The following is a 10,796-nucleotide window of genomic DNA, read 5'->3' as shown; positions in this document are numbered from 1 at the left end:
TTGACTTTTTAGACCTTGGCTGCAGCTGGGGTCACTTTGTCATAACTGTTAATTCTTCACTCACAAGTTTTATACCCTTGGATCAGAAGTGGGCGTAACCGCCTTTAGGGCAATTCTCTGGGCATACCAAGTTAAGAGCAAGGTCTAGGTTTTACATTTCATCTTTACCAAAACATTCCCTTTGATTTGGACATTTTCCACATTTTCCAACGTACAATGTATAAACATCAAACATATACTAGGAAAAAACTCTTCACGTTACAATGTTTTCGTAATAACGTAATCTATTAACCTTTAATAACAAAACAAAAATGACATACATTTTCATATTCCATCTATCGTCATGACCACCATTGTGCCTGACGGAAACCATTGTTCCAAAGTCCCTTTATTTCATGTTTAACATTGAGACTGGTTCTCCATATTGAGGGGACACAAGAATGTTGTGTGGCCTAAGATTTACTAGGGGCGTGAGGGGTCATAAAACCCCCACATCTTCAGACCCCTAGATCTCTCCTCCTCTGTTGGGGTTGAGAGATAATCTGTAGGGTGGTGGTCTCCTGTAACCTGACCTGATCAGGACAGTCATGACAAGTGGTATGAAAGGATGGTATGAGAGGATGCATTTGTTAAATACAGTACATCTCTGATCTTGTCAATATCAGATTTTGTCAAACTTACTGTGAAGTAAAATCCTTATAGTCATCATCATAATAGTACTTCAAATCAAATGCTATTTGTCACATGCTTCGTTAACAGGTGTAGACTAACAGTGAAATGCTTACTTACGGTCCATTACAATATATCATGCTTTATATGTTTCTATTTTACAAACCTACATTCTCATTATGTAATTCTCAAAGTCTGTAGAAGACAAACCAGTTTAAAATCTATAGGTTTACCAAACGGTTAAGTGATTATCAAGTGAGAACAGTCAGACTAAGTAATAGTAAACTGTGTTTTAATAAATTAGAAGACAATCATATCAAGAAATTTGAGCATTGCGAAGAGTAATTACCTTATGAACATGTATTATAGATTAAACTGATTAAGTTTGGCAAAAAAAGTTACTACGATTTTGTGTGTTGTACTTAGTCAATTGAAAATGTGCTTAGAGTCTTAAAACAGCTTTTTTAAAATTATCTATTTAGATTTTTGTACTAAGCGTTCTGAAAATGCACATACTGTACATAAACCAAAACTGTAAGTAAACAGGGGAACCCTGATTTATTGAGAAAAAAAGTCATCTTGATTTGCTATATAATAATCTGTAAAAGAGATAACTATAACCATAGAGAAAGCCTAACATTTTTAAAGAAGCATATGAAAAGTTATACTTATGATAGTAAGATAGTAAATGCTCCTTTAATTGTCTAGATGAAAGTGATCAAGTACGCAGGATAAGCCTGAATGTCGTTGAATACAATAAACATGGATGGTGCTGTTGGGTTGTCTGTCACGCTGTCATAGAGTTGAGTAGTTGATTTGCTTTTAGCTGGAGGCGCAATCATATCTTGTTGTCCTTTTGTAAAATCTCCGGTCAGAACATGGCACAGGTACATGTGCTTCTGCCCTTGGGAATCTGGGACTGAGTATGTGTCATCGGCAGAGTAGCTGGCTTCAACTGCAAAGTAGGTGCCGTTTCCATACACTGCCGCTGCAAAAAGTGATGACATTATTATCATAGACTTCTGCTGAGTGGTAGGAGGGGTCAGAGAACTTAGCTAGCTGGCTAACTAGTGTTTGTTATTTTAGCCTAACTTTCGTTGGTGAGTCTTACAGATGTAGTTGCTACGTTAGTGGCAAAACCAAAATGAGTACACTTTCCTAATACTCACACCTGTTGATCATTTGATCTGATTTTGTAATACCCATATAAAAACGGAGGTTTTTGGCACTACTTTATAACTCTGGTGTTTGTCATTTTGTACATCTTACCATTTTTCCCAGCGTAGCTCCGATTGAACCCGTTTGCGTTAATTGTATCTATGATTAGGGGGCAAGTTCCATGGAACAGCCTCTTCTCATTGTTCTGGTGACAGTTCTTGGAATCCATTTCTTGTTTCTTGATCTGTAGATTCCTCCACAGGCTTGGGTTCTGGATCCTCTCAATCTGAAGGAAGGGGGAAAACCACACATTCATATGCAAAAAGACTGTCAATACAGCTAGATGTCCTACTCTAATATGACCGGTTTTCAAAACCCAGATTAAGCCTAGATCTGGATTAAAAAGCACAACTCATTCCATTAAGAACATGGCCAATTGATTACATTATAACAACTGTAACCATTCCATTTGGCAGGCCCAGCAAGAATGTGTATGTAACCAGGGGTGGAATTGAAAGGGAGTGTGTGATTCTTGGTGATATAACAATGGAGAGATCTGAGTGTTGTGTCTTTTTTAATTGCACCTCTTCATTTAACTTGTATTGAAATACATTTAGCAGCAGAGATAGATACCTTTAGAACGCTGTTTTGGCAAGTGGCCTGAAACAGGCCTAGGACCTCATCATGCTCAGAGGTTCCTGGCTGGATGGGGAAGGACTGGCATAAAGAGTTGTCTGGCATGGTATCCCAATACTGAGGAAGACTGTCATGAGCTGGAGAATACGGTTGAATAACGAAGGTCAGACAAACACACAGGCTTTACATTGTTGTAAATTCTTGTTAGTACTATAATGGGAATACAACAGTGGGAATGCTATCCTCATGTGTATGAATGGCTTACTCCCAACCAAGAGGACCATAGATAATGAGCAAGCAATATCAAAATAAAAGTTATTGGAATTCACATGCATCAATATCAATCTTAGCCAATCATAAACTCCCAAGAGAACGCTTTAGAGAATGTGAATGTGGTGCATTGATTTCTTGAAAATTGTTGTTCAAGTTCACATGGAAGGCCAAAAGGATAGGTACCTGCTTTGTCAATGCGTCTGATATCGAGGCTGTTGCCATGGTTATCTGTCGCAGGCCCATTTGGCAGGGTGACCTTGTACATCCGACCTTGGATAGTGACCTCCACATGCTGCTTCTTGGTCTCATTTGCCTGCTCCAGATGGAAGTTATGGATGAGGTCAAAGCTTTGGTACTGCCCTCCCTGCTGCTGGTACTGCCATTCCACCACGGTGCTGGCTAGCTCAGCACTCCTACTGAGTTCCTCTTCACTACGGATCCTTTGGAGCATCTTCTGGATTTCATTAGTAACTTTGAGCACGTCTTTGGTGATGCCCTCTATAGTCAGCTTGTCTTGAGATGACTCCTGTTCCACTCTCACTCCCATGGTGTTGATCATGTTACTAATGCACTGGCGGTCAGAAGTGGTTAAGTTGATGATGGCATCGTCAGTGATGATGGAGCTGTCTTGCTCCTTCAAGATCAGGTCCTTGACCCACTGCTTGGCTTCATCTACTTTAGCCTGAGAATCCCCACAGATGTGGAAGCAAGTCGGATCCACTTCTTTATCCATGAAGACAAATCTCTCAGGCTTTTGTGGCTTATTACCTTTACTCCTAATGAAAATTGCTGTAAGAATATGAACAGATTGTAATAAGTCCCAGTTAATGCAGCTGTTTATCTAAAACTCTTTCTGTAAAAAAATTCTGTAAACAAAAAAAATGAACAAATTGACATTGAAAGTGTTTCAGTTATCATGTAATAACGAAGACACCTAGCGAATTTAAACATGTTATATACTATATATACTCAAGTTAATAAAGGCATCCCATACATTTTATTCTGGTGCCAATGTTTTCAAAGGCTTTAAACAGACTGCCTTCATCTTGAAGGTCAGTGACCGCCTCCTGTGCATCAGTGTCCTCCTCTTCCTGAACATCTGTGTTTTCCTTCTTCAGCATACTGTTGTAAAATTCAGTCAGCATGGCAGTCTGAAAGATGACAATCCGGACCAGCCTCAAGGTGTTCACTGACTTCTTGGCCACTACTTCCACTAGCGCATCGAACATGGCGTCTGCCACCTGGCTCACCTGTACATTGCCTTGGCCTTAAAAAAGTATATTTGAATTGGAATTAAAATGGAAATTGTGACTGTTTGAATTAGAATTGGGATTCAATATAACACGACTTTATAAATGTTCATACATGCTTAGAACAAAAATAATAATATTAGGCTTTAAGTCAAGTGTTATTCTGTCTAACAAATGCAATATCAATGTTATTTGATATTTCTCCTATACTCTGTATACGGTCAGTCGTGTTCTCTGGTTGTGTGACTCACCTGTGCCGAGAGCAGGAAATGAGATGGATGTGAAGTCTTTCCTTGCGCACATTTTAAGTGCATCCTTGACACACTCCTGGATGTTCTGAGGGTCACTGATGCCAACCAGGTGAAGGATCTTCTTACTCTGCAGGTTGCCTGGCTCAGTCAAAATCATATCTTTTATAGGTTGGGCTGCTGGAAATAAAGTTGATGGGTTATTTATTTACACATACTTCATACTGCACGCAGAGACAAAGACTTCACCTTGCTCTCGGTAAGTAGAAAAACAGCCTAACTGCGAGAATCTTGCACTATCCCTTAATTGCATATTTAGATATACTTATGTGTATGTAATTTAAGAAAAATAAGGGTATGTTTTGAATTTCATAAGGGGACAAGCATTTCCCAGACCAGCATATAAGCGGCAGTGCAAATTCATTTCTAAAATTGGAAGTATACCATAACCCAATGGGTGTAGACAAAGGAGAGCTCTCCTGTAGGTGCCAAAACATTCAACGGCCCTTTTCTCAAAAGTGAGTTTACAAGTTTATCAACATTCAAAGCAGAATTACTTTCCCATTGTTCCTCAAAAATGCAGTGTATGATATAACATTTTGCTACACAAGACCGATTTGAGCCGGTCAGTCACAATTTTGCAACAGGGTCACATTCATATGCAGAGATTCAGGGATAGAAGTTCTTAAACTAAATACAGTGACAACATTATAACTGGTTTTACTGAGTTGTTGACATTCTGCCTCAACAGTTGGACCAGCCGCATCCAGAATGGCTTTCGACACCCCTGGAGAAGAATAAGAGAAGAATGTTTTTAAAAGTACACACCTCTGCATGTATCGGTCTTGACTAGCTAAGGGATGCTACACTACATTTTGCTACAATGACCAAATACACTGTGTATGTAGTGCCAATTATTTGGAAAATCACATTATTATTAAGATAGGGTTATTCAAGCTTGTCTTTTGGAGTCACATATCTTGGTGTCTTCTCCTCTTGACCATCCAGGTTGTTATTGGAAAAAACATTTTGGTCCCACTTTTTTTGAATGATCCCCTATAGATAGTTTTACCATCACCAAACAATCAACTGCAACTCTGCAGATATGCAACAACTTAGGGTTAAGGTTAGTTGATAGTCAGTTAAACAGTTTGTTGAGAGTCAGTTGAACAGTTTGCTGATTTGAACTTAAACCATCTCTAGGCTAATGTCCCAAAAAAGTGTGAGAGACTTCATTCTTAATTACTAACACAGCTCATTAAGATAAACTACATTGTTGCACATTACAGCCTACTGGGCACAGAAGTTAAGTCAACGTCTATTCCATGTTGGTTGTAATTTAATGGACGTAGAAACAACGTTGATTCAACCAGTGTGAGCCCAGTGGGAGGTGACACAAATAATGACTTGCTGAATCCCACGCATACTAAATCCCCCAATAAAACCTACTGATAAAACCAATAAAACTGCTGTTGTTGTTGAACGTTTAACCTAAAACATGGAACCTCAGGTGAGACAGAGGTAAGGTTGGATGTACCTGTCTTAAGGTTGAAGGTCTTATTGGTGGAGTTGACGATGACATCAGTAGTCTCTTTGGTTATGTCTCCTGTGACGACCTGTATAACCACCCCTCCCATCTTTGTCTCATGCATCCCTGAGCTTGATGTGACCTTAGAGAAAAGACCTACCAGTAGGAAATAAGTGGTGTACAAGCTGATAAATAATAGCAGATAAATCATCTTAGACAGAAAAGAACAAGCTCCTCCTGATAAAAATCAAGGAGGAGAAAGTTGGCATTGTGTCAGACAGTGAAGTACCTTCGTGTTTATATCGAAAGTCAACTGAATTATTGGAATATAAACATTAAGAAGCTTTCATCTCTGTAGACACTTCTACAACTCTGAGAAAAGATGCGTGCACACAAACCAAACTCATTGACTGGAATAACCCATTTCAAATGACCAGCTGCATGGTCATCTCCTAAACTGAGGGTAAGCTAAGATTGCTCCGTACCATCACGCTCAAATTGGTAAATTACAAGGTTTTAATGCTAAGAGCTGCAAATCCTCCCTTGTTATGAGGATTATATGAGCTGCACCTTTACCTTGTTGAGTGGATGCTGAGCCCTTTGAAATTGCAGACTGGGTCATGAACCTTTTGTTAAATTCGTCAGTGAAAGCCTGACAGGGAAACAGAGAACGTTTAAAAATACTAATTCAATGCAATACCGTTTGACCAATTCAACTGCATTCACATATGACTTATTTGATTACCACCTGGTTATCAAACGCACTCTAAACGTTATTTGTGTATATTTAAAGTCACTCAGTTTGGCCTTATACCTTGAAAGTCGAAACATCACTTGGGTGGAGGATGAACACCACCTCCTTCAAATGCTTGGGGTTCATCTTACTGCTGAATTTGAGGACTTTATCCAGCATCAGAGAGGCCACCAGGACTCTGGGGAAGCCCAGGTTTCCTGTGCCGATGGCGGGGAAGGTCACTGACATTAGTTGCTGCTGCTCCGCCAGAACCAAGCACTTCTTTACGATCTCACTCAATGTCTGCAAGATGTCAGGTAAACATGTTTTTCATAAAGGAATTGCTGCAAAGTTGTTTAAATCTTTGTGATTTCATTGAGCATGTTTGTATAGTATTGTGTGTTTACATTGTATTGGCATGGTATGTGAAATACAAATATTCATTTTAGTTCTCAGTTGAGGAACAACACATGGTTTTCCAGTAAATGTTTCAGTAAAGGTAGACAGAGTTATGAAATGCCAGTTCTGTATGTGCTGTGTAAATACTACTATATTTTATTAAGCACTTAATTTAAACTTTATTTTTTATTTTTAGATGGCCGTGGGGTGTTTTGGGATTTTGAGTTCCTCCTGTGTGCATTTTTGTTTTTTTATTCTACCTTCTGTGTTGCTCCTTGTCCATTACTCCATCTAGGAGCAATGGTATGAAAGACCAGCTTGCTTTTGAGGTTGCAGCCTTTGGTGATGATGACTTCCCCAACCTTGCCAGCAGTGGCATGTTGGTTTATCAGTTCCTGAAGTTCGGGGCCAGCAGCATTAAGGAGTGCAGTGGAGACTGCTCCACTATCCAGTATCAGGTCATTACCGACTGTATTCACAACAACCTCAGTCTGTAACAGATACAGTGCATTTGGAAAGTATTCAGACACCTTGACTTTTTCAACAATTCATTACGTTACAGCCTTATTCTAAAATGTAACAAATTAACATTTTCCCTCATCAATCTACAAACAATACCTCATAATGACAAAGAGAAAAACAGCTTTTTAGAAATGTTTGCACATTTATTAAAAATAAAAAACAGAAATACCTTATTTACATAAGTATTCAGACCCTTCGCTATGAGATTTTACATTGAGCACAGGTGCATTTTGTTTCCATTGATCAGCGTTGAGATGCTTCTACAATTTGATTGGAGTGCCCCTGTGGTAAATTCAATTGAATAGGAAAGGCACACACTTGCCTATATAAGGTCCCAAAGTTGACAGTGCATGTCAGAGCAAAAACCAAGCCATGAGTTCGAAGGAATTGTCCGTAGAACTCCGAGACAGGATTGTGTCGAGGTACAGATCTGGGGAAGGGTACCGACAAATGTCTGCAACATTGAAGGTCCCCAAGAACACAGTGGCCTCCATCATTCTTAAATGAATGAAGTTGGGAACCACCAAGACTCTTCTTAGAGCTGTCCGCCCCCGGCAAACTGAGCAATCTGGGGAGATTGGGGAGATGGTCTCTCTGGACAGAGCTCCAGAGTTCCTCTGTGGGGATGGGAGAATCTTCCAGAAGGACAACCATCTCTGCAGCACTCCACCAATCAGGCCTTTATAGTCGACTGGCCAGACGGAAGCCACTCCTCAGTAAAAGGCACATGACAGCCCGCTTGGAGTTTGCCAAAAGGCACCTAAAGGACTCTGACCATGAGAAACAAGACTATCTGGTCTCATGAAACCATAATTGAACTATTTGGCCTGAATGCCAAGTGTCACATCTTGAAGAAACCTGGCACCATCCCTACGGTGAAACATGGTGGTGGCAGCATCATGCTGTGGGGATGTTTCTCAGCGGCAGGGACTGGGAGACTAGTTAGGATCGAGGGAAAGATGAACGGAGCAAAGTACAGAGAGATCCTTGATGAAAACCTGATCCAGAGCGCTCAAGACCTCAGACTGGGGCCAAGGTTCACCTTCCAACAGGAACGACCCTAAGCACACAGCCAAGACTTCGCAGGAGTGGCTTTGGGACACGTCTCTGAATGTCCTTGAGTGGCCCAGCCAGAGCCTGGACTTGTACCGATCGGACATCTCTGAGACCTTAAAATAGCTGTGCAGCATCACTCCCCATCCAACCTGACAGAGCTTGAGAGGATCTGCAGAGAAGAAATACAAATACAGGCGTGCCAAGCTTGTAGCGTCATACCCAAAAATCGCTGCCAAATGTGCTTCAACAAAGTACTGAGTAAAGGGTCTGAATACTTATGTAAATGTGATATATTTATATATTTATTTAGACATTTGAAAACATTTCTAAAAATCTGTTTTGTTTTGTCATTATGGGATATTGTGTATAGATTGATGAGGGAAACAAATATTTAATCAATTTTAGAATAAGCTTGTAACAACAAAATTTGGAAAAAGTCAAGGGTTCTGAATACATGTATGATACCTAAGGTAAACTATACCAGACTATTCAAAATAATTATCTGATTTGATTTTAGTAAGACTGACATTTATAAGAGAGCAAAGACATAATGATAACATTTTACCAAAGCATCTTGGATGTTTCCTTTCATCAGTGTGATGGTCAGCCCCTCTTTGGTCTGCGCTCTCTCTGACCCATTTGTGCTCTGCTCCCATCTATAATGCTGGGTCTCTGTGGATATGGCCAGATGTTGTTGCAGATTATTTCCCCCATGGTTCCCAAACTCTTTTGGCACCATTTCCTCCATAGCCTGGACTGTCTTGTCATTGCTCACCAGATGCATCTCATCCACCAGCTGGACTACACAAGCTGTCTTCATTTTAACGGCTTCAACATACATGGCCTCCTCGTCCTGGAAGAACTTCTTTGCTCCAGGTTCGGGGACTTGTAAAGTATCAAAGTATGTTGATGATACCAGGTCTTTAAATAAGGTCAAGCAGTCAGAGACATGAACCCTGATGCCACTAAAGCAAATGGCCTCATCCTTGAAAGAAACCTTTACTCCACCTTTGACTATATCGGACCAAGCACTCTCTTTTTCTTGGATGAATTTGACAATGGCGTTTGACTTAATCTGAAGAATTTCATCAACTGGAGCATTTTGAAATAAGAAGCCACCAAGTTCCTTTTGCACTGAATTGACAATGTCCATATTGCCAGCCACTACCACTTTTATATTTGGATGGACACCAGACGTCTTCACCATGAAAGTCCTAGACAAAATGTTGTATGTTTTTTCCAAACGGGAGGTAAGGTCCTTCCACCCTGACATCTCCAGGACATTGGAGTCTTCAACATCTATGTACTTGGAAACCAAACATTTTTCAAGTTGGCGTTTTGCTTCACTCAAGGCCAGGTCTGAGACAGCCAGGAGCTCCAAGCCATTTCTATCTATTTCTAGTGCTGCATTAACACTCTGTGACGTGAAAAGAGAGTTGCTAAGCTTTTCTTGGTCTTCCTCCTGCAGAAACTCAAGGACATAGTTGCTCACTTCCACCTTCTTCCGTTTCAGTGCCGACACCGCATCTATAATCTTCCTATTAGCACCCCACACCTCTTGCATTAAGCCTGTTAAGATCACATTCTGGCTCTCACGGTTGTATGCCATCTTCAGTTCTGGGTATTCACCTGCAATCTTGCCTTGCAGACCATCTTGAGAAATGACATGGTAGATAGATGGAGCTAGGTGGAGCTCCTCTGTCTTGCTAGTCTTCTCCCTCTCAATTATTTTGGCAATCTTGTCCATGATTTCCTTTAGTGACTGACTGAGCCTATCCACTTCATCTACCAAGCCCACCACTATGAGTGCACCTTTGGCCTTATCAGGGACTACAACCACTGCCTCACCAGACATTGCCTTGCAGATCTCCTGTTCAGACTCCTCCCATGCACAGTCCTGTACATTCAGCTCCAAGGATTTGAATTTAGACAAGGCTTGAGTGAAGGTAGTCTTGACAGTGTCCTTCCACTGGTGGACATGCTTGGCTTTGACATCTTTCTGTTTGAGTAGAGATGGTAGGGGCCTTAACAGGACAGTATGGTGTTGCAGGTCTACTTTGCAGAAGTTTTCGGCCATAATCTTGTTGATGGTTGCAGTAGCTTCTTGCTTGTCACAAAGGTATCTCCAAATGGCCTGGTCGATGTTCTCAGTGAAGGCAGCTGGGAGTTTCAATGTGGGTTGATCTTTGTCATACAGGGCCGTTCCCAGAGATTCATAAAATGGGAAAGCTTTGATAGGCTGCTTCTCATCGTGGTGCTTTTTTGTGACTCTGTGAACAGCTAATTACACAGAAATATCTATCAATATATCATCCTGCATTATG

General features: G+C 40.6%; 1 protein-coding gene across 3 annotated transcripts in view; it reads right to left on the bottom strand.

Moving 5' to 3' along the window:
• Nucleotides 1-266: 266 nt before the first annotated feature.
• Nucleotides 267-10,796, bottom strand: part of LOC139402058 (protein mono-ADP-ribosyltransferase PARP14-like) — a 28,662-nt gene continuing 18,132 nt past the window's right edge. For 2 of the 3 annotated variants that reach the window (XM_071146121.1, XM_071146124.1), the window contains exons 6-17: nucleotides 9,038-10,752; nucleotides 7,155-7,385; nucleotides 6,577-6,798; nucleotides 6,339-6,414; nucleotides 5,772-5,918; nucleotides 4,959-5,021; nucleotides 4,238-4,414; nucleotides 3,731-4,003; nucleotides 2,920-3,525; nucleotides 2,461-2,600; nucleotides 1,939-2,113; nucleotides 267-1,657 (exon numbers count right to left, since the gene is read on the bottom strand). In XM_071146121.1, the coding sequence (XP_071002222.1) occupies nucleotides 1,374-1,657; nucleotides 1,939-2,113; nucleotides 2,461-2,600; nucleotides 2,920-3,525; nucleotides 3,731-4,003; nucleotides 4,238-4,414; nucleotides 4,959-5,021; nucleotides 5,772-5,918; nucleotides 6,339-6,414; nucleotides 6,577-6,798; nucleotides 7,155-7,385; nucleotides 9,038-10,752 (4,109 nt within the window). In that variant the 3' untranslated portion in view covers nucleotides 267-1,373. The remainder of the gene's footprint in view (nucleotides 1,658-1,938; nucleotides 2,114-2,460; nucleotides 2,601-2,919; nucleotides 3,526-3,730; nucleotides 4,004-4,237; nucleotides 4,415-4,958; nucleotides 5,022-5,771; nucleotides 5,919-6,338; nucleotides 6,415-6,576; nucleotides 6,799-7,154; nucleotides 7,386-9,037; nucleotides 10,753-10,796) is intronic. The other variant, XM_071146123.1, reaches the window with a different exon arrangement.

This window comes from Oncorhynchus clarkii, unplaced genomic scaffold (genome assembly GCF_045791955.1).
Source record: "Oncorhynchus clarkii lewisi isolate Uvic-CL-2024 unplaced genomic scaffold, UVic_Ocla_1.0 unplaced_contig_572_pilon_pilon, whole genome shotgun sequence".
NCBI lineage: Eukaryota > Metazoa > Chordata > Actinopteri > Salmoniformes > Salmonidae > Oncorhynchus > Oncorhynchus clarkii.
Note: the sequence above shows the minus strand (reverse complement) of the source record. Positions and strands in the feature narration are given on the sequence as shown.